The sequence below is a fragment of the Salarias fasciatus genome, chromosome 2 (assembly GCF_902148845.1).
Source record: "Salarias fasciatus chromosome 2, fSalaFa1.1, whole genome shotgun sequence".
NCBI lineage: Eukaryota > Metazoa > Chordata > Actinopteri > Blenniiformes > Blenniidae > Salarias > Salarias fasciatus.
Genome location: NC_043746.1, coordinates 7,875,331 through 7,898,496, shown reverse-complemented (window position 1 = coordinate 7,898,496; position 23,166 = coordinate 7,875,331). Strand labels below are relative to the sequence as shown.

The window sequence follows — 23,166 nt, the reverse complement described above, 5'->3', positions numbered from 1 at the left end:
TCTGCCACTATAATTGATAAGGAGTGATTATAGTGCTCATTCTCTTTTTGTAACTGAAGAAAAACTGACCACTAACAATGTCATCAGTTCACAAAGTAAACCTAAAAATTTGCAGCTGTGTGTTTGCATATATATTGTCTTGTTTTTAAAGTTGTATCTTACTTTTATCTAACAGCCAGCAAATAAAATATAACAATACACGATTTTCAGATACTGCCCCTAAAATGTGGAAAGGTCTACCACACAGGGCTCTTCACTGTTTTGTTTTGAAACTCATCTAAAAGCACTGTTTTATCTGTATTTTATTTCTCGTTCTGTTTTATGGAATACAATCATTTTCATGTACAAGACTTCGTTTCAATCATGGTTGTGTAAAAGTGCTTTATGAATAAAAAAATATGTGGTACTTAAATGCCATTACAGGTTCTGAAACTATAATAAATCAAATAAATACACATTTAATTTTGAAAAATTGCTTTGGTTTGTTGAAAAAAAACAGCAGCCTTATGTTTGGCCCATGATGATAAAAAAGGTGAGACTCCCTTGGTTTTTGACAAAGGTTCACATTATTAGAATAAAGAAAATAGCCGCATAATATTTTCAAACTATAAATCACTTTTCTAGATGAAAGAATTTTTCATTTAACTTTTGAATTGTTTGAGAAACAATAAATTGTAAAACAGGAAATTTACATTTCATCACATCACATTTGAAGGGTGGGCATTTTGACGCATGCGCAGAAAGGTTACGCAGCTCAGCGAGCGTATACGGCGCGTCATGACGTAATCCAGGACGTGCATCCCTATTGGTTGTGCGTCTTTTAACAGACGCAGAAGACTGTTTTGAAATTTCAGCGGCAGAGTTGGGAGCTTTGTGGATTTGTGGAGCTTTGCGATTCGGAACAGTCGGCTGTCTTCCACCGAGAAATAAAATGTCCTTTTCGAGAGCACCGTTGAAACGTTTCAACGAGACCGTTGGTAAGTGAAGTCAACATCACGAACGCGTGAGCGCGTGTTATTGAACGCGAGTGAAAGGTTACAGTTACCTGCCTGGTTACAGCCTGGTTCCACATTCTGTAAATGTTAATTCGAGAAATACATCAGGGTTGGCGTGTACTCGACCCGATCCACAACAGGAATACACCTTTTACTTGTCAACCTGTGTGCTGTTTGTCCGAAGGTTGCGCCCCTCCGCCGGGAAGCTACGACATCAAACCCGGGGACCTGAAGGGAGCGGCGTCTTTCGATCGCTCGAGTCGCTTCAAACATCCCAAAGACGGTGTGTGAACAACACGGATTAGGACTAAACCGTCGTGCCGTGTGTGTGTGTAATTCACCCTCTGTGTGCCTCCAGCAGCGGGCACTGCCATGCAGCCTCCACCATCCCCCTCCAGAGATGCCCTCTCCACCCCTGTCCGCAGGGCAATGTCTGTTGATATGCTGGTAAGTTTTGTGTTAAATTGTAATCAATTCCACTGCTCTGGAAGGGAATTTATTACCGAATACTTAGTTTCTATGAGTCAGAAAAGGCATTTCTGTCAATACATTTCAGTGTGATTTTGGATCGATGCTCACTTCCTTCCATGACAACTGCTCTCATCATTAAATTGTCTCTTTCAAAAACCCAAGGTTGATGGCTCCAGTGCCAGGAAGGAGAAGACGTGCATGACAGCGGACAGAAAACAACAGAAATTCTTGGAGAAAGAGGTGAAACTTTGTCAAATATATTTATATTCTCGTCGATTTTCAATCCAAAATATAATCTTGATGTTTAAGTAGCCTTAGCTACCATTACTGCCTCTCTGATTGTTTATTCTTTCATATATTTTGATGTTACCTAAATAAATTTAAAAAAAAAAGATCTGGAAGGAAGTTGGGGTGGGGGAATAGAGGTCAAGAGGCCCCTGGTTGTTAAAACCAGGCTCCCGACGTCAAGGTGGAAGGTCTCACATCACGTATCGTGTCCAAACTGTTTTCTTGTCCAGATCCGGTCCCTGGTGCAGCAGCGAGGGGAGCAGGACCGGCAGCTCCAGGCCCTGAGAGAGGAGTTGAAGAAGGTGGAGGCCAAGCTGCTGGCTTTTGTCAGGGAGAAGACGGGCCTGACTGCCAATGTTACCACACTGGAGCGACAGCGAGCAGAACTCAAGAAAATCAATGACTTCCTCAAAAACAAGGTTCGTCTGTTTTTCGTTTCTGTGCTGTTCTTACAAATGCTCTTCAATTTATGCAACATAAAAAATAAAAAAAGTTATGTTTTTTTAGATTTCTGCTGATGCTTCTAAAAAGAGAATCAACTCTCTCACAATGGAGTTGATGGAGGCCCGGAATCATCTGGACGCTCGAAGCGCAGTACGGATTATTTCTCTCTGCTTTAAGTGCTGTTGAATTGGTTGCTATTGGCTGATATGATGTGCTTGTTTGTATCTATGTAGGAACTGAGTGTCCTTCGAGTGAACAGTGAAGGACAGTTAAAGGAGTTGGACGCTGAACTGCAAGCTGCCAGGAATACGGCGACATCCCTGAAGGAGCGGAACACAAACCTGGGTAAGAATCACATCTCCTCCTCCTGGTTTGAAGAAACAGGGCTGACTAATGTGTACACAAACCTATAAAGACTGTCTTTCTATAGAGGATCTCCATCACATCTTAAAATCACAGAACACTGATCTCGAGACTGAAAACGCAAGATTAAGTGGTGAGTTTTCAGTATGTGAACTTGTATGCGTTTCCATTTAATACAGTCAGCGTTTCCGTTCATTGGTTTGATTCTTTTAAAGCTGATTTCGCTTCTCCAGCTGTGATTTGCGAACTGAAGGAGGAACTCAAAGTCGTGCAGGGATATCTGGATGCAGCCAATGACGAGATCCAGGTATGAATCATAATGAGGAGGGCAAACCTCTTTTCAAAAGCTGACAGCAAATCTTTACGCTTGAAGAGGTTTTTGATCTAAACTTGTCCTTCTAGGATCTCCGCCTCCAGCTTCGGGAGAAGATGGCCTCTGGATCTCAGGAGAAGCTCAAGTAGGCAGACACTTGATAACTTCCTGTGTGAAGGCATTCTTTCAGTTACGTGAACTCGCCTGTCGTCGTTGACAGGGACCTGCAAGCCGAACTGGAGCAGCGCACCACCGAGCTCCAATCCATACGAGACGGGCTGAAACAAAAAGAGCAGGAGCTGGAGTCCTCCCAAAAGACTTTAAAAGTCTTGGAGGACGAGATGATCGAGGCAAACAAGAAAATTTATGAGGCCGAGACGACAATTCAGCAACAAGAAGTGGAGCTCCTCAGACTGAGAGACGTGCTCAGGAGAACCGAGAACGAGCTGGACGAGAGAGTGGCGCATCTAGAGCAGCGATGTGTTTTCTCTGAGGAGGAGAGGAGTACGTTCATCTTCATACCAGATCTTATTTCTTGTGGTCATTTGACGATTTTGATGAACGTGTACATTCTGGTCTGTTGCAGGCAGAGTTCAAGAGGAAGGCCTGAGGAGAGTCAACCAACTGAAAAATGAGCTGAGCTCATTGAGTGAGGCCAGAAGCGAGGCGCTGAGACTTCAAGTGAAGCTCAAGCACGCAAATGAGACGCTTGAGAAAGACTTGGCAAAACAGAAGGTCAGATCTGGCGTGAGAGTCTGAAATTCAATGCTCGTTGTGAAGCCCGTCAGGTTGAAGCTCCTCCTCTTTTCACTACAGGAACTGGTGGAGACCCTGTCTGCCCTCGTCCAGTTTGAAAGAGATCAGTCTGAGAAACAGGTCAAACAGCTGAAAGACGAGATGGAGGAGATCCTGGGGGAGCTCACGCTGATGGAGGAGCAGGACGAGTGGAAGCAGGAGGCCATCCTCACTCTGAAGAAACAAAATGAAGACCTGGAGAGGCAGCTGAGTGACTCCAGGTCACTCCTGGAGAGGTGAGCAGCCGACGGCTGAACACACTGACAACAAATACTGCACTGACAGAGATTGGTATTGGTTAGATCGACAACAAATCAACAGACACCAAACAGAAAAGGGAGAGGGGAAACTGACGACCCAAACAAGACACACTACACGACTGTAACGACAATGATCTGTCTCGAGCAGATAATAACCACTTAAATTTATAGACCTGTGAATCTCCTGTCACTAAACAGTGTCTGGTACTGTTTATTAAAGCCCGACAGGATGATTGCTAAAAACTAGTTTTTCAAACGAGTAACAAGTTTCAAACATTTGTCATTATTGTGATGACAAATTCTCATATCGCAGCTGAATTATTTTGGATTGATCAAAAATGTCTCCATTGATTCAGTAATGGTCTCAAATCCATTATTATGTGTATGTTATTTAATCAGTGAGCCCCTTCAAAACTAAAAAAAAAACACACACACACACAAAAACAGAACTGACAAGATTTTAAGTGGTGCTAATGTTCAATATGAAAGATTGCGAACTAATTGTTTTTGTCAAAGTTTGAGCGCTGAGGCAAAACCATTGATTTCAAAGATTGTTGTGCTTTGAATCACACACATGCACAGTTAGATCTCTTGTTGCCGGTGTCATTGAAATTTTTTATTTATTTTTTTGTACTGTGAAGTCATCAGCTGCAGACAACGGAGAGTAAGGAGACGCTGTTGCGAGCGGAGGACCAGATGGGTCAAATCAAAAGAGACTGGGAGGAAGCCCAAACCGCGCTGGAGGTCGTTCGCTTGGAGAAAGAGAAACTCACGGACGAACTCGACCAAGCGAAGAACCACCACGCTAAGATCAAGGAGGAGAAAGACGCTCTGGAGACCAGACTGCAGGCCGAGCTTGAGAGGGCAGCGGAGGAGAACAGCTCCCTTCTCTCTCAATTAAAAGAGAGAGACGAGTCTATACATGCTCTCGAACACCACCTGAGCACGGCCGAGAGCGACAGGAGTCAGCTCCAGAGTCGCCTCCGTGAGGCCGAGAGCGACAGGAGTCAGCTCCAGAGTCGCCTCCGTGAGGCCGAGAGCGACAGGAGTCAGCTCCAGAGTCGCCTCCGTGAGGCCGAGAGCGACAGGAGTCAGCTCCAGAGTCGCCTCCGTGAGGCCGAGAGCGACAGGAGTCAGCTCCAGAGTCGCCTCCGTGAGGCCGAGAGCGACAGGAGTCAGCTCCAGAGTCGCCTCCGTGAGGCCGAGGGAGACGGCGTTCGCCTCCAGGATCAGCTGGGCCTCACGGAGGAGAAGGCGCGGGCCTCCAGGGAGCAGGTGGAGGTGCTGAGCCAAGAGAAGGTCGCTCTGCAGTGGCAGATAGAGGAGCAGCGACGGGAGCTGGACAGGCTGACTGCTGAGGTGCAGGAGAACAGGTGAGCACACCTGCATCACTGTTTGACAGTTCTTGTTCAGTTTTTTTTTTTCTTTTCTTGATATTTAATTCATTTATTTCTTTAAAAGCACCCAGAATTCAGAGGGAGAGCAGTGGAAGAGTCTTTACGAGGAGCTGTTTGCTAAAGTCCAGCCATTCCAGGTCAGTCGGTCACATTCATGTTTAGAATTCAGATGGTTTTCCATTAATGTTGCACTTATCACTATTTTAAAGTAAAACGACTTGAAATCTGTCTGTCATGATGGATTATCTCCTGTCTACTCCGGTGTAATGAGCGTCGCCCAGTTCATTGTTTTGACTTTAAAAGCACGAAACCGTTCAGATTTGATTCCGACCCATTAGCCTTCTCCTTCAGTCCCATTTCTTTGAACACATGATGCAGACGGCGACTGTGTGGTCTAAACGGTGCAGCGTTAAGCTGCTGAAAGCAGCAGATATTTTTCCTCAGAAGTTGATGGGACCATGTGGAGAAGATGGAATTGCATTAGTCAGGTGCCCAGAAATGATCCAAATAGATGCCAGTTCTACAAACCTACTCCTCCAGTTCATGATGATGTTAGATATTCACAGTTTGTGTGCTGTTTTTAGATGGGAGAATTAGTTGCATAGCTGTTGAAAGACCTAAATTCACCTCTACACTCATCTTAACCCATTTTATCTAAGGTGGTGGAGATGTATATCCTCTCTGATCTATGTATTTTAACTCTACGCTGCCCTCCACAGCAGCATTACTTGTTTGTAATCTGACATTGGTACCATAAAATGACAACATGCAGAAATACCCAGTAGTTTATAAAACCTGAGGCTCGTCCTGTAGATCCCGAAGTGGTTCTGAAATCTGCTCAAACTAATTATTTATTGCTCTGGACTCAGATCGGCCCCAAGACGCTGAAAAGCATCATCAACTCCCATTAAGTTAAACTAAGCGCATGAGTTGAATCCTCTCCGTGTGTGTTTGTGTGTGTGTGTGTGTGTGTTCCCCCACAGGAGCAGCTCAACGCATTTGCTGCGCAGCGAGACGCTCTCCTAAATGAGAACGGCGCAAACCAGGAGGAACTGAACAGACTGGCGGACGCTTACGCTCACCTCCTGGGACACCAGAACCAGAAGCAAAAGATCAAGCACGTAATAAAGCTCAAAGACGAGAACGTCGCTCTGAAGCAGGTGAGACCGGCGCCGTCTGCGGCTCCATCTCCAGAGCTGGGAGTGTTTACACCCCTTCACCCCGCCTGTCTGTGCCTGCAGGAGGTGTCAAAGCTCCGCTCCCAGGTCAGCAGGCAGAAGTGCGACCTGGAGCAGCTGAAGGCGAAGCTCCCCGGCGCCCCCCGCAGGAGGTTCGATCCCGCCAAGGCCTTCCAGCACAACAAGGAAAACACGCCGTCTGGACCCGGCGAGGGCCTCGCTGAACTCGGCGCCTCAAGCCTCAATGCAGCACTGAAGGAGGCTAACTGAGGTTATTGGACTCTACTGTACATACAATATTTTCAGATTTCTTTTTTTTATTTAACTCAGAAAGTTCTATTGGATATGGGAGTGGTTCTGGGTGAGACACTGTTTTGTTTTCTAGTAATTGTTCAATAAAGACTGTTCTTTGACAGAAGTGTCACTGGCCTGTGTTTGCCCAGAGCCCGGCCTGCCCGGCCTGTTTGGGCCTCGTCAGTCTCCGTCCAGTAGAGGGCACTGTATGACTGCTGCCACAAGCTGGAGCAGAGCACAAGGCTCCTGCAAACTCATGTTTCAACACACCGCATACCGTCCACAAAGAACACAAATTCACATCTCTGCAGAGAGCAGCCGTGGGTCATGGGTCATGAAGCTTTATTTCCTTCAGTTGATAAGACATAGCCAGCAAGTATGTGGGCCAGAAATAGACTTTGGGGTCCCGGTTTCTTTCTTTACCGGCCATGAGAGGTGTCGGTTGTGGAGCGGCGAGTCCGTCAGTCGCAGTAGCCCTCCAGGTGGTAAATGCTGCACGGCTTGTGGCAGCACTGCTCCACGATGCCTCGCTTCACCTTGGGCTCGTCGCGGCCAGACGGCGCTCTCCACGGCCGCTGCTCCTGTCTGGCCCTTTCAGACAGGAACCCTTTGAAGTGGGGAAAGTTTCCACAGCCCCGTGTTAATTCCTGCCGCTGCTGCTGTGCAAACCCCCAGTTCCTAAAAATACCATTTACTGTTCACACTTTAATGGGGACTTAATAGCTAGTTAATCTGATCTCCCAAATCCATTTAGCCTTGTTAGTCTGTGCTTCAAGAGGGGATATGACGGAGCTCCAGCAGAGGCATATCACAGCCATACACCCCTAATGTTAACTTCAAAACACGAATCCGATGACTGAGGCAGGGGATCCAAATAATGCGTTTTGGGAACGGCATAATGAAGAATTTGGGGATTTCACAAGATTTGTGATGAATGGATTTGTCACATCAGAGATGTTAAAGGCAACAATAAAAGAGCAAAAGCCTGACCACACCGCCGGACTCACAAAAGAGGCTGGAGAGAGGCTCTGCACACTAATGATGGCTCAGACAAATGCATAGATTTAGTTCAGTGAAGTTTTTTTTCTCCCTCCTTCTTCCTTCCAGCTAGTATCCAATTTTTCATGAGACTAAGCCTGAACTTTGAACATGGTGTGCAGATACAAAGCCAGGCGGGAGCCTCGGGGTGAGGTCATGCCTTTTTTGCTCTCTGAACGCTCATCATTGAAAGAATTAGAAGTAATTTTACACAAAGTCAAACAGAAGGAGTCGTTTCCCAGAGTCGGCGCTTGCCTCACCGAGCAGATGCTTCAGATCCCGCTTGTGCAGCCGGGTGGGGGTGTGGAAGAAGCCCCGTTCCCCGCACACAAAGTAGAGGGCGTCCACCAGGTGGGAGCCGCACAGGTGCTGGAGGGGGCCCGGGGACGCCCCCGGACAGGAGAGCACCAGCAGGAGCAGCATCGGCACCGCCCATGATACCCCGGCCATAGGAGGGAGACTTCTGCAACGGAGCCGGAAAGTCAAGCTTTAGACGGAGTAACGCACATCTGATCAAACTTTTATTATGTTGGGTTTCAAAGACAAAGCACACAACCGAATCCACCGATGAATACTTAAAAGCTGAAGGCCAGACAGATGAAAGGCGAGAAGACGAAGTGATGACATTCAGACATTACAGGACCACTTTCTCTCTCTAACTTAGGTTATAGATGTTTTTGCCATGCTCTTGTGAAATTCTATCGGATAGCTCCAAGCTGAATGTAATGGTGCAGAAACAACACAGTAGGCACGCAAAAAAAGAGAAAAAGGGAACAAAAAAAAAAAAAAAAATCCAACGCAAAATAAGGGCTTTGAAGTGTGTAGAAAACTGAATAATTCATTCTCTCATTGGAAATGAAAGGCCGGGATGAAAAGCCACAGCGAAACGAGGTCTGCAGGAGAGTCGTCGTGTGACACAAGTCCCAAAATTTTAAATCTGGAAAAAAAAATGTGCAAGGACCTAAGCAGGAGGCTGTGATGGTCAAAAATTTTGCAGGTTGTTATTCAATCGTGTGCAATGTTACTGGAGAAAATATTCCCACCATGCTGTCAATAGTTAGATTTTTTTTTTTTTAACATTTTAAAGTTTTCACTTTTAACAATTTCTATATAAACATTGCAAAGTAATGTTTAATGTTACTTCTACAAAGTGAATTGAATATTGATTTAGTCTGAATTACTTTTTGCTTTGCTTTATTTCATTTCTTCTACATCTGAGCTTCAGTTTATGGCAGCATCACGTCGGCTGCAGAGAAAACACATGTCCCAGCATGACCAGCTCCTCAAGGTCGCCCCCCCCCCCACTACCCACCCACCCCCACCCCCACCCCCTCGGGGCCCAGCGGAGCAGCCGTGGCGCTCCAGAGAGGGCATGTTCCGTCAACGATTAGAGAACCGTTGTTAGTGTTATTAAGTAAATCCCATTTGTGATGGATATTCACCCAGTTTGAAAGTTCAGCCTCTCTTTCAAGGTGAAAAACATATTTAGCAGCCGTTTAGAGACTATATAGACCTTTTGTGGACATGTTATAGTGTGCTGCAGATTATTGGATTGAAAATGAATCATTTTAACAGTGTCTTTAACAATGCACCTGTGCCAGGCATTACAGCATTGGCAGAGAGCTGGCTCATCCCCGCCTCTCCTCGATCCCCGGTTGGCCCCGTGCCAGCCTCCTTGGCACGGCAGGCCGGCTGAATCGCAGACCCTGCCCATGCTACACTTTCTTTTCATCCTGGTTAACCGTACACATCAATTTAGCAGCATAAATCTGGAGGGAATACAGAGAAATTTGCTTGCTTACCTGTGGCTGGTGTGCCTAGGTGCAGCAGAGCAGCTGGTGGCTACAGATGAAAAGGGCCCGGGCCTATAGGACTATAAAGGAACAGAGAACATCTCCACTTGGCTACCTTTCCCCTCTATAACGCCTCACCTCCACCTGGCCTCCGTCCGCCTCAGCGGGAAGCGCTAAGGTCCTCTTATTAACACCCTGACCCGTAAGCATGCTGATCTGCTCCTGAGTGGCCCGACGTCATTTAAACTGACTGTGGACCAACAGTCCTGAGATAAAGTCGAGACGGCAACCGGTGCCGGGGCGATGCTCGATTCAACCCCCGCTGAGCGCTGTCCCGACTGGCACCGCTCGCAGGTTGACAGACAAACACCATATGTCACGTTCGGATCACATAGATGTAGATTAGGGGACTGCCAAGATTACCAGCGGCCGGGAGCGGCGCGTTTAAGCACCGGCTTGTAAAACATGTGAGATAAAGAAATGAGTTCTCCTAATGTCCAAACACCCTGTCATGTGACTCATCATGTTCTAATCCCATTAGGAGGGCCCGCGACCTTTTGACCAAAAAGAGTCAGTTTTCACATGAATGAAGATTACGCATCTGACTGTGTGCTGTTCCTGCTGTATTCATACACAGCCGCTGTTATATTAGCTATATAAAACAGACCTATTAAGCGCTTTCCACTTTACTTTTTTGTGGCTGTTTGCAGATTTGGATCCTCACAGTGAATTAGAATCGATGGCACACAAATGAGCGCTCGCTGACGTGGATCATTCTGCCAGATAGTTTTCTGTTTTGCGGGTTCATCCATGGTTAGTTTATCAGCGGCTGATGTTGGAGGGGAAACATTAACCTCCTGCAGTGACGGGGGAGGACAGGTGACATAGCTGGATGTTGTTTCTTCTTTTTTTTTTGATAGTATGCATGTTTTAGATGAGGAACTATTGGAACATTATTCTGTTCAAGTGTCACGTTTGGCACCTCAAACTGCAAAATGAGAGTCCCATTGAAAGGTCGCATGCTGTGAGACAAATTAAAAGTATCTTTTTATTTACATGTAATTTTTTAAAAGCTACAGGAAGCCGCTGCAGAGAGGCGAAAGAGCAGCGGGGTTGCAGAGCCCTGGGTTAGCAGCATGTCGGCAGCCAGTCATGTGCGGAGCGAGATGTCAAGCTGGATCTTTGTCGGATTTGCTGATTGAATGTGTTTCTCCTGAGCTTATTGTACAGCAGTTGGTTCCCACACGCAACAATCTGATTGGACCAGAGAGCTTCCATGAATGCGGGACACTTGAAAGCTGCATCGCACCTATTTTTAATGTGGGAGATTAATCTCAACACTAACAACATTTGAAAAAAGAAGAAGAAGCTCTGCTGATGAAGTGTACTGATGATAAATGTAGGTCTAGAGAGCAGAGCCTGCGGTAATGGAGAAAATGACTGTTGCAGCAACAATCACTTTGTAGTTTAGTGGCAAGAATAATACAAGTTATTAAAGAAGCACTTTCATAATATACAGTAACTAGTGCAAATACTGTCATCTAATGCTAACCATAAACATAGTTATCTATAATAAATCGACTTCTCACTATAATAGTTGCCTCTTACATGTTGCTAATAGCTGCTAATCCATATTTCCATTTATATAAAATATGCATAGTGTTGTCAGTTAAATGTTTCAGAAATAATGGAAGAATAGCTTTATTACTATACAGAATCTCGGTATATATGTTGTTTCATAAAGCTATTGCAGGGAAAAGCATCCCCCTCCTTCACTGTGTGGGTTTGGAATCGTCTCTCACTCTTTCTTAATTTCAGCGGGCCTCTCTGAGGGTGAGCTAGATTCTGATCAGAGGTGACACACTGTATAATTTTATATGAAATGAAAACTCAATTGTCAGGCCCTGGGGATGCCGCGCGGCTCTGTACTATCACCTCTTTGCCTCTGTCGTTTAATTTAACTTTTAATGTGTATAATTGACACGAGGCAACACTCTCTGGACGCTGTTTTGCTGATACGGAATGTCTTGGAATTAAAAAAAAAAACAACTTCAGAATGTGAAAGTCAGGACTTTCTGTTATCCTTATCAACTTTTCTTGTTTAGAGAGATCGGCTCTGAGTTGCAGTCAGTATGTCAGTATGAAGTTAAGGAAGGGAACAGTGCTAATACATCTTATTGTGTTTATTCTGAGTTAAATCCAACATAAACACATGAAGGACGACGCCTTCAGGAATACAGAGACTCACCAGATTTGGATTCCTGTTTAATTTCGGAATATATTCAATTAATTAGCAGGATTTCTTTCCTCAGCCACTGGCTCTGAATGGTTTTCTCGTCTTTCACAATATTTTCTTTCACATAATGATCAAAGAGATGATTATAGACTGAATCAGGCAGAACAATACAACTATAGTATTCTTTACTTACACAGGCTCCTCAGTAATTGACTTTAGTTTTCAACAATTGGTTTTTACCATAAAAAAAAAAAAAAACACAATGGAAACTTTTAAACTCTAAAATGTGTCTTAGTTCGATGTGATGTGGATATTTTTAGACAAGCTCTAATGAAGAAGTGTCCAAACATGCAGAAAAGTGTACCAAAGGCAGGGACACATAACGGCAACACTCACTTGCTTTCTTGCATCGCTTTGCTTCTTTCATTTTTGGTCACCAGTTGCATCATTTTTATCACTGTTTCTTTGAGAAAGTATTTCTTTTTTATCCAAAAAGAAGTACAATACACTGAAATGTCATATATCCCATCAAGATTTGTGTATAATTTGTGGCTGCATTTAGCCCACAGAAAAAAAACAAAACAAAAAAAACCCTTGAACAGTCTTTCCAGAGTACATTCTTGGTAATTGCAACCATACATGTGCGTTTGTAATGTTGTTGCCTAATGAGTTAACCTCACAATTCTCTATTTAAATCCCAAACTTTCAGAAAAATTTCCTATTCACAGATTGTGTTTAACTCTCTGTCTACACCTCTATACTGCAGGGCTGGATGAAAAATCCAGTTTACTGCTGCACACTTGTTTATTTTCCTGCATTTTCGGAGTCAGAATGTGACATATTTTCCAGAATTAATCACTAATCTCTATACTGGTCGTGTTGGGGGCACACCTTCACCTCAGTGCTGTAGAAATACAATAAAACCTGTGATTATTACCTGGAAATTCAGACTGAGCTGAGTATTCGGCTTTATTGGCGAAAGTGCTCCTGTGTTTTCTCTCTTGATACGTATATTTGAACTCAAGATTTGTATTTCTTTTTCATTATTCCCTCATTTTGACAGATTGCATCAAACAATAAGTATCTAATCTCGATTCCTTTCCATCAGAACAATTTATAACAGTACAATTTTCACCTGCGGTTAGCAGATCTTTGCCAGGATTTTACTGAATAAACTGTCACACTTAGTTTATTTGCAGTCACTCTTTGGGTTCAGCTCAATTTTAACTTTCGCAAAGAGACCCACATGAGCACAAAAGTACAGACTGAACTGCCTTAGGACCAGGAATAAATTCCAGGAATGATCTGTAAAAATGTGTCACATTTCCCTTTCAGCTGTCATTGGAAAACTGAAGTGAAACACCTTCAATAGCTGCATGCTCCCCTTAAAAAAGATCAGTGGGCACAAAGTTCAACACACTGCTGGAATTCAGGAGGAGGCTGTTTTCAGATATTTCAAATGAAACCAGACAAGATTGAAACTGTGTATAAGGGCCTCTTCACACTTGTCAGGCTTGGTCTGATTTAAGTGAACCTCGGTGCGGCTGCTGAATTAAACGCCGTTCGTCTGTGGAGCAGCTCCGGTGCAGATTGTGCGAGTGGACTGTGATCATTTCGAAAGTAGGCGTGAGTTTGATTTCAAACAAACTGTAGTTTTGGGAGAATTATGAACAAAATACCTCTAAAGTGCTCAATCACAGGACGTGACAGGCATCAGGAGCACCGTGTCGTCTTCATTCTCATGCATGTGGTGCAACAAATAAGACTGTGTATTTCAACACGGTCATCCATATTGACGGGATTATTGCGGGAATATTCCAGGTCAACAACATGACAGTTTCAAACTGTTGTCAAGGAGTCGGCCATGAATGCCTCGTTAAAATACACCAAACGCTAAAACCTGGATGTTTTGCAAAAACATGAAGATGACAGTCAAGCACACGATGAGGATATTGTTCTTAAAGGAGGCTGATAATCTAGACATGGTCCTAATCCATAGCAATGCCTTCAGTTACTCATTTAAAGTGCTCAAAATAGGAGAGAGAGATGAACAGGAAGCACGGTGCATCTGATGTCTAAACAGCCACATGAAGCCTGAAGCGAAAACAAACAGACATTTTCTCATTATCAATATTTACTTTAATCAGACTAAAATTTCAGTGAAATTTTTACCAACTAATGAGTTTTTTCATTATTATTATTTTTTTGGGGGGGGACAGCATTGTTCCTTATTTTCTTTTTTCTTTCTTTATTTGATTGAATATGTTCATTCATGTATGTGAATACATGTGGGAGACTGATTATGTTTCATGAATACAGCATTGTTTATGAGAGACTGATACTGACTGGGTTGCCAGTGTTTTGCCTTTTACCTTCTCTTTGTTTGAATATTGTAATTTTTTAAATGTAATTTTTTTTTTGTTTCTTTTTCATATTCATCCTCTGTTGAGAAATGTGTAGAACTGCAAAAGAAAAAAAATAAAACAAAGAAAAATATTATGAGGGAAATTAAGTTATCCACATTCACAGGAGTTTAGGATGTATTTAGTCTTTTTACTTAAGAATGATAAAAAAAAAACCAAACATGGATCTGTGAAAATTAATTTGTGTTGATTGATTTTGATCACGTGCCAGTGATTGCGCTCTGTCGTGCCACCTGTGGGCCTCCAGCCTCATGTTGCCCCTCTCTACTCCAGAGCAAAATCCTTCCTCACAGCTGTGCTGCACGAGTCAGCGAGACGATAGCAAACCAGATAGAATATAAAGTACAAATATATGTATATAGCTTTGATTTCGACCAGGGAGCAGCAGAAACGCGATGACCACAGCCTCGACTGATTCTCGTGCAGCATCAGTTATCGCCATGTTCGGGTCTTCATCACTGTGGAGGAGAAACTTTCTCATGTTCTTCATGGACTTTAAAGTTGGATACAGTTTGGAAAGGAGGGATTCCGGCCTGGGGAGCAGGTAAGACATTTCTTCTGTCTTTGTTTGCTTGCAGATTCTGCCTCACAGACCAGGCCAGCGACCTGAACACACTCTTTAATTACTACTTTTTCTGTCATCATATAATTTTTTTTCAAGAGCTTTCACTAAATCATCTGTTTTCTGTGAGCGTACGATGCATTTAAATGTCGCTTTTTGGGTTTAAAATCCAAGGAAATTAAATTACAATTATAAGGGTACTATACTGAAAGTCATACATTTAACTTTTTATAGTTTGGAAAACTATTAACAGAGAGTACCTCCCTCTTGCATTTAATAAAAAAAGTTGACTAAAATCAAAATACCTTCGGAAACTGTGAAGGTGTGCTTGAAATAAAGCCTTATGATGGGTTTACATGGATATTTCTCTATCAGTCACTTTAGTGTCATTTTGTGAAGCTTGCCCTAAATACCTTTTTTCAATTGATTTTGTGTTTTATTGTTTGATCTATCCAAGCTCTGAATGGTCAGTTTGACTGCTCCTCATGTTTTAATGTCCCTGCTGTGACACAGATGAATGCTGGGTCATTTTCAGGCCTCTGCAGCGCCTCATTTGTTTAAATCAGGCCTGTTGGAGCAGAAACCATCTAAAACATACAGGGCAGTGATACTTGGGAAGCACCAGAGTCATTGTGGTATTTTGAAATCAGAAGGTAGCTTCAGGTTTAGACAGAAGTACAAGTACTTTACTGTTGTGGAAAAACGTTTTAATTTGGTTTAATGTATGGAAAGGAAACATTGAAGTAAGGGAAAGACATCAGTTAACACTCTTGCCCTCCGGCATGAATATCTCTGGTTGGAGTCCAAAAATGTGTTTTTCTATACTGCAATGGACAATGAATTTGACTGCAACCAAACCTCAAAAACATGTTTGTTTTTTTTTTCCTACTGTGAGAGGAAACAGGAGTACAGAACAAATCATCACACAGTTTCGACAGGTTCCATATTCGGGATTATTTGTGATCTCGCTGGAATCCGCGTATGTAGATTCGTGTGCTTCTTCCTGTGACTTTGCTTGGTTTTTCTGATGCACATCGCAGCGTTTTATTACTCTCACTTCATCACTCACTGAGGCTAATATGTATCCTTCATTCAGAGATCATATGAAAGTCTGAAATATGAAAACAGCCTGAGCAGAAATGTCACATTCAAGAAAGCTATCAGCGTTGCTATTTTCTTATAATGCAGCTTGTCTGTGCAAATCTGATTGAGTCGAGGAAATCTGATGCTGGTGATCAGGTTTAAACCCGCAGCGGCGTGCGTTCAGTGACAGAGTTTGTTGTTGTTTTGGTTATTTTCATTGTGGAGGAAGACATTCTGCTTTGCTTTTCTCATCTGGGAGAGACGACGAGAGATCGGTTTATAACAAATGAAAACTTATTTACTGTCAACGGAAAGGGGAAGTGTTTAAAAGTCATCTTGACTGACTTTTTTTGTTTAATCCTGACCGTTGATTGAATTATTGACATGTCTTCAGTCTGCATGTGGAAATTTCAGACGACAACACAGCCGTATCACATCATTTCCATGCAGATCGTTTTCCCTTTTTTTCCCTCTCTCTCAGCACTGCCAGAAACTAATTAACCCCAAGTTCAACTTGTTGTTCATTTATTTTCCACGAGGGAAATGAAAGGTATTGCTAATGCGTCCAGTCAAAAAGAAAAAAGAAAGAAATCTTGTAAGTTTTTAGCTTTTCCAATGTGTAACAACTTGTTTTTTCTCGAGCTGACATGATCTTACACCCCTTTAATCATTAAGTGAACCTTTCATCCAGCGGCCGTGTGAGTTAAAATGGCTTTTGGTTACTGCAGGAATTTGAAGCATATTCCTATAAAGGGGAGATTTTAGCTAAGTGACAGTAGAAGGAAGGAGGGGGGGGGCGGTCTTTGGAGGGCTGATGAAAGACGGGGGTGAGGAGGAAGCCATCCAGCACCTTCGCACTGTGATATGAGGAGGTGTTAAATGTAGAACCAGAAAAGGTCCAACTTTGCCACGCTTTGAAACTCGTTTCCTCCGGGGAACGGGGCAAAGCGGCGAGAGCTGCGAACAACAGGCACATCCCTTCCGCCCCGGTCGCATGGCTGCTTCAAACGTACACATCAAATAGCCGAGGACGAGCAGACGCCCCAGACAGGCGGAGACAGACAGAAGTTGGGTGGAAAGTCGGCTGGGTCCCCGAGGTGGGAGTTGTGTAACTCCTCTTCTTCTCTTCTGTTGCGTTTGAGCGGATAAAAGGGAGCGAGGAGTTCAGCCTAGTGAGATGTTGTTAATCTGCTCTGATAGCGAGCCTTTTTACTCCCATAATTATCGCCGACTTCACGAGGAAAGAAGCTGAGAAGACTTAGAACATCAAAAAAAAAAAAAAAGAGGGAGAGAGAAATCGTTGACTGACGCAGCAGACAACAGAAACAGCTTGGATCATGATGTTTTTATGTGGGAGTTTGAACCGCAGGAAGGCAGAAGTAATGAGACAGATTTCCATAAGTCAACTCTGTGAAGTGGATGGAGATACAAAGGCTCCGTGTGGATTCATGTGCTTAGATGGACCCGATCTTTAAATATTGAAGGACTGGTACTGAAATATTTTTGCAAAAATGTCATTACAAGTTGAGACAATCCCTCCAATGCTTTAATTTATTTATTTATTTTTTTGTGAACCTGAACTTTTGTCAAGGTCAGACAGTTTGGATCGTGGCAGGTCAGCTGTCCTCCTGTCGTTTGCGAACACCGTGTCATGCGTACGTGCACACATCCACCGAGAAGACGGACTGGACTCGTCCTCCTGTTGCACACTCTGCCCTCCATGTGTGTCACGGCCTGCTGGCTCAGATCCATGACAGGACGCCGCGGAGTCTGAGAAATCGCCCGTGTGTCCGTCTGTGCCCGTCTATATCTCTGTGCGTGCGTGTGTGTGTGTGTGTGTGTGTGTGTGTGTGAGACTATGAATGAGCGGTAGAGGAGCTGCCCTGGTGTCTGCACCCTCCCGTCCGGCCAGTGACAGCCGCTAATGCGGTACTAACCTCTGTCATGACCTACTTTGCTATGCCACCTCTGTGCGGACCCTTTCAGAGCACGTAGTCCCAACACACACACACGCACACACACACACACACACACACACACATGCTGAATCTCCATTATAATTCTTTAAAAAAAAAAAAAAAAAAACTGCTCTTGATTCATTGCACACATACACACCCACATGTGCGCGCTCGCAGGCATTTGAGACGATTAGAATTAGAAGTTGACAGGGCGGGGTGGTGGTGAGGGAGTGTGTGGTTGTGTGTGTACATATGTGTGTGTGTGGAGGGGGAAAGGGGGAGGGGGAGGGGGGACTGCTTGGTAAAAGCACGGTTTGACAGTTGAGAAAATGACTACGTGTTATAAATGTGACAAGTCCCCAAGAGAGAGGTGAGGCAGGACAGAATGATGGCCAGTTTGATTTTCAGCCCAGAAAATAGATTTCTATTTAAACCCTCGTGTGACCGGCCTTTTCAAGCGCAGCTCAGCGCGAGACAAGAGAATTTCATTACAAAGCGCCGCTCGTCTGGTTTTTAGTTGATGGATTGATATGATGAGAGCGTCTTGCATCCTCTCTGAGGGGATTTGTGCTCCACCATATCCAAGAGAAAAAGCACGTTGTGACTTTTTGAATTTGTGACCCTCCCGACTGGGTATTACTCCCAACGAGAAGCAGCATCAGCTCCAGATGTGCCCGATCTCCTAAATTTCTCTCAAAAAACACAGCCTCGGCTCCGGATTGACAGCATACAGCCTTTATCTTGTTGATGTTGACAGCATTTGAAATCAGTTTTACGGCTGCGTACGTCTTCAGTGTCTGCGGCTGTGCAGTTGTCTCCGTGTGGCTCTGAGGTTTTAGCTCCAACATCAAATGCTGTGTGATCACAGTGACGGCGCCACCGTCCTGAAATCCAGCAGGTTGTTCGCTGTGTTTGTCTTGAGCGTCTCCGAATGCTAATATTTGCTAATGAGATTGAAACACAAACCGTGTCCACAGTAAATTAATTGGTTTTGAGGCCATTTTGTAGTAAACGTGACAAACAAATCCTCACTGTTGAAATTACATCGAAGGCTGATTTCTACCTAATTTGGAAACCAGGTATGTGTAACTGATTGTCGTTCAGAGCCTCATGCAGCTTTATTTGATCTCAGCTTGGCCAGACCAGTGACTTAATAATAAAAGCAAAATCAATACACGGTTTAAACACCTTTTAAATTCTGAAAAATGCTCACATTTATTGCATTTTTTACAAAATGTCAAGTGAACAAGCTGAAATGTCGACATACACTGATTCTTTTTTCTCAGAACGATGTTGGCAGAAAGCCTGTTGCTTCTCACACTGGAGGATTTCTGATGCCTTCAGTTGGCGCGTTTTAGGAAATTCAGCCGTAGAGATCAGATCGGATGTAACTTTACTCGCTAAAAGGCAATGAACCTTCACTGTGTCATCTCACTGCCTTTAACAGTTTATTTCCTGGATCTCAGTTTCATGTCTGTTAATACACTGTGTGCACTATTATTAAGCAAGTGAAATTTTAACCATGCCACAGTTTTTATGTGTGTTCTCCAACTCCAAGCTGTGTAAGCATGAGTGCTTTTTGGCTTATTTGAGGGTGGCGTGTATTGGGGGAGGGTGATACAGAAGGTTTTGATCGCAGAGTGATCAGTGAGCAAGAAGTCAGCAGGAATGTGTCGAAATAAATGGAAGATGAAGCCTGAACCTCAGAGGAACCCGTTGTCATTCATTCATTCATTTTCCACCGCTTTATCCCTTTCGGGGTCGCGGGTGGCTGGAGCCGATCCCAGCTGCTGTGGGCGAAGGCAGGGTACACCCTGGACAGTTCGCCAGTCTGTCGCAGGGCTGACATATATAGACGAACAATCATTCACTCACACATTCATACCTAGGGGCAATTTAGGGTGATCAATTAACCTACCATGCATGTTTTTGGACCGTGGGAGGAAGCCGGAGTACCCGGAGGGAACCCACGCACACACGGGGAGAACATGCAAACTCCACACAGAAAGGCCCCGAGCCCCGGCCGGTATTTGAACCCAGGACCTTCTTGCTGTGAGGCAAGAGCGCTAACCACCGCGCCACCGTGCGGCCTAGGAACCCATTGTCCTCCCTCGTATTTCCAGAACTGTAACCTACCTGGAGTACCCAGCAGTACCAGCTCTTCAGAGCTCAGAGACGCGGCCAAGTTCAGGAAGGCTGACATTAAAACTTCAAGGCTGTTCCAAGAAATACTTAAATACAGATTTTTAAAAAGTTTTTTTGGGTTGATGATTGGTTGATGGATGGACCTGTGGCTGGACCAGTCATGGGTTCAAGGTGGAGGTGGGGCTCTGGTGCAGGCAGGTATCGTTACAGATGAGCTTTTAGGACCTTTTAGGTTTGAGAAAATGTTTAACTAAGCTCCGGAACTACTGCCAGTTTTTAGAGGACATTTTTTTTTTCCAAGCAGTGATACAGAAAGAAACCTGCATCTTTCAAGAAGGCCTTGATTATTATCCGTCACATGCATTGAGCACGAGCACAAGAAATAGAATTGTCAAAAATATATCTTGCCTTATGACTGTGCTCACGGTTTATTACTGGAAAATTCTCACTCCCAGTTGGAAAATTAGACAGTCAGTTGTTTTCTATTGAAAAATTAACATTTTTGAAAAATTGCAGTACCATCCTAAGAACTGCATTGGATCCTCTGTTGGACTGTTTTTGGCTTGTAAACATAATTTAAGTGATCTATGCAAGAACAAACGCCATCTGTGGGACCTAAATACCACAGAGTTGGTTCAATAATCAGGGAGAACTGGCAGCCGATGTGAAAGACTTGCCATGATCTCAACATGTGGATTTATGTTACAGCAGTTTGGATTTTGAGGAGATCAGTCATGCTGGATGAACGTTCCATGTTGCTTTTACAGTTCGGTTAATTTCCCCTCTGTTATGATCCGTGGTGGTTTGCTTTGTGCGCTGGAGGTCGCTCCATGTTGGTTGATCATTTTATTTTTCACTTGCTTGTGTTTGAGGAAGATTTTCTTTGATTTCGTTGGACTCTCCTCTTTCAGTGTGAGATGTGACGCTAGCGCCGACAGTGGCATGAGCGGGTCGCACTTTCTTCCTTCTCTTGTGTGCTTAGCTGATGTGAACAATTTGGCTTTCTCTTTCTTTTGTTTGTGCTTCAGCCTCACTTCCTGTTTTGCAACCACAACTAGAAAAACCCTAACAATGCCTGCTGGTGTCGGTTTCAGCCATCCATTCATCACTGGAGATAACGATACCCTCACGTATCGGCGACATTTGCTTTCCTAATTGTGCAAGTTGGCAGCAGCTTTACTTATTCTTAAGTGTGCAGCACACCAAAACTCTTACCTGTTGGTTTTAGGCAAAAACCAGAGCATCAAAAAAATGCAGTCAAACTCCCAGTGAAACACTGAAGTCTGCACCAGATTTCACGGTGATCCATCCCAGAGTCGTTGATCCGTTCCACTCAGAGGCAGAAGAGGCAACAGTCGGCCAAATCCAAACACAGCTGTCCCTCGTTTGGAACCACGTGTGTGTGCGATTGGTGGCATCCGCCATGTTGTTGTGGCTCTAGGAATGGGCGATATGACAATGTGAGTGATCATTTTCAATGAAGGCTCTTATAGATTCCAGTTAAAACAACACCGGATCGAAAATGTATGTGAGTAGAGACATTTCATATCACTATTTATAAATATGATCTTGCAAATTTTGGAAAAGAAAATGATCAGAAACGAGCTCGTCAGCAGAATAAAATGAATGCTTGACACTGTTGCACATCCATTTGAGTTACTTCCAAACATTTTCAGGATGCCAGAACTGCTCCAGAGAACACGGAAGGAAAAACTATTATCACCATCGCTGTATTGATGTGAATGGCTGATGCCTTAATTTGCGTGTTTTTGTGACAGAGCTCCAGACAAAGCTGACAGTTCGGGAAATGTGTGAGCTCCTGGTGTGTGAAGGCCTTTAGGATGACTGTCAGCGGATATCTGTCTAATGAGAGCGACGTTCATTTCCTTGATAAATCATGCTGCTTTTGTATTGTCAGATAAATGAGATAAAACCTGGAGGATTACTGCAAATTGAAAGAACCACAAATGGTTAAGGGTGTGTGTGTGTGTGTGTGTGTGTGCGTGTGCGTGCATGCGTGTGAAAGTCTCTGCATGTTTGCACAGATCGATATGGCTGGTATCACCCCCCCGAGTCCATCTCCCCCTGCTCCCGGAGATAAAGTGGAGAGAGGAGACCTACAGCCAGACACATGAGTGGGATTAACAACAGGCGCTTGTTTGGGAGAACAAGGGAGGCGAAAGCTAAAGATATAAGGATTTCAACACTTTTCATTATTTTGCGGAGAATGTGTACAGCGGCTACTGTCAGGGAAAAGGTCAAAATCAATCAATCCAATGTTCCCTGTCAACCCGCCTCAAATTGCATATTGACTGGGTGTAACGGCCTCCAAAAGCATTGGATTAGATGCATGTCGACAACTTTAATGCTGGAGTGCTGCGTTTGCTGCTGGAGTATCTATGTGCTGTAATTGGGTATCTCATGGAGCTTGACTTGATGCTGCTAAGCCCGAGCTGCTCATTTCACTGCCTTTCCTGCGCTATCTCTTCCTTTTTAAAACTTTCCCTCTCGCCGTACGCTGAGCGGGTGTTGCTGCGAGTGAGATAGAGCTGCCGGTGTTGGAGCCGAATGCCAAATATGTCCACATTTGTGTGTGCGCGCATGTACATCTGACACCTGAGAGTTATCTCGATCTGTAACTGTCTGCTCTCTGCAGGAACTGTCAGTGAGATATATAATATATAATATATAGAGCTGGCATCCGCTGGGCTCGGCTTGCATATAGCCGGCATGTTGAGTTGCATGTTGAACAGGAGCTTCTTGCCTTGATATGTTGATGAGAACCTTCAGATGTGGTGTGTTGGTGCCTCGGAGAGAAGTTGTGTGTGTCTGTGCATGTGTTTCGCCGTTTCGCTGGAGAGCGCCAGGCTTCAGAAGTGCCGTCCTTTCATTCCCGAGTCCTCCTTTGAGGTAAAAGAGGATCCCATGGAAACTTAACATTTCATTGTGGCTCGCCGTAGATAAAGATTGAATTATCTGTGTTCTCCTTAAATCCCCATTCAATTTTTTTTTTTTTTCCTTAACAGGGATGAAAGATTTTGTCTGCGGTGCCTGGGGAGCTGTGTACCCCCGCTGTTTGGTAATATCTGAAATTAATTCCTCCACCCATCCCAGTTGTGCCTAAACAATT

General features: G+C 44.1%; 2 protein-coding genes across 3 annotated transcripts; one reads left to right on the top strand and one right to left on the bottom strand.

The window, feature by feature from the left end:
• Positions 1–855: 855 nt before the first annotated feature.
• Positions 856–6,917, top strand: hmmr (hyaluronan-mediated motility receptor (RHAMM)). Of its 2 annotated transcripts, none has more exons than XM_030108026.1 (17): positions 856–977; positions 1,180–1,278; positions 1,357–1,442; positions 1,629–1,706; positions 1,985–2,173; positions 2,262–2,348; positions 2,432–2,543; positions 2,629–2,694; positions 2,795–2,868; positions 2,964–3,019; positions 3,095–3,378; positions 3,461–3,609; positions 3,691–3,905; positions 4,571–5,302; positions 5,391–5,463; positions 6,310–6,486; positions 6,568–6,917. In XM_030108026.1, the coding sequence occupies exons 1-17, from the start codon at positions 932–934 to the stop codon at positions 6,772–6,774; spliced, it is 2,730 nt and encodes a 909-aa protein (XP_029963886.1). In that variant the 5' UTR covers positions 856–931; the 3' UTR covers positions 6,775–6,917. The 2 variants fall into 2 exon arrangements, with proteins under 2 accessions (XP_029963886.1, XP_029963877.1); XM_030108017.1 differs by having other exon boundaries at positions 1,354–1,442.
• Positions 6,918–7,125: 208 nt separating this feature from the next.
• insb (preproinsulin b) lies at positions 7,126–8,292 on the bottom strand. Its single transcript, XM_030109486.1, has 2 exons — positions 8,097–8,292; positions 7,126–7,405 (listed from the first exon to the last, which is right to left on the bottom strand). The coding sequence occupies exons 1-2, from the start codon at positions 8,284–8,286 to the stop codon at positions 7,260–7,262; spliced, it is 336 nt and encodes a 111-aa protein (XP_029965346.1). The 5' UTR covers positions 8,287–8,292; the 3' UTR covers positions 7,126–7,259.
• Between the last annotated feature and the right edge of the window lie 14,874 nt (positions 8,293–23,166).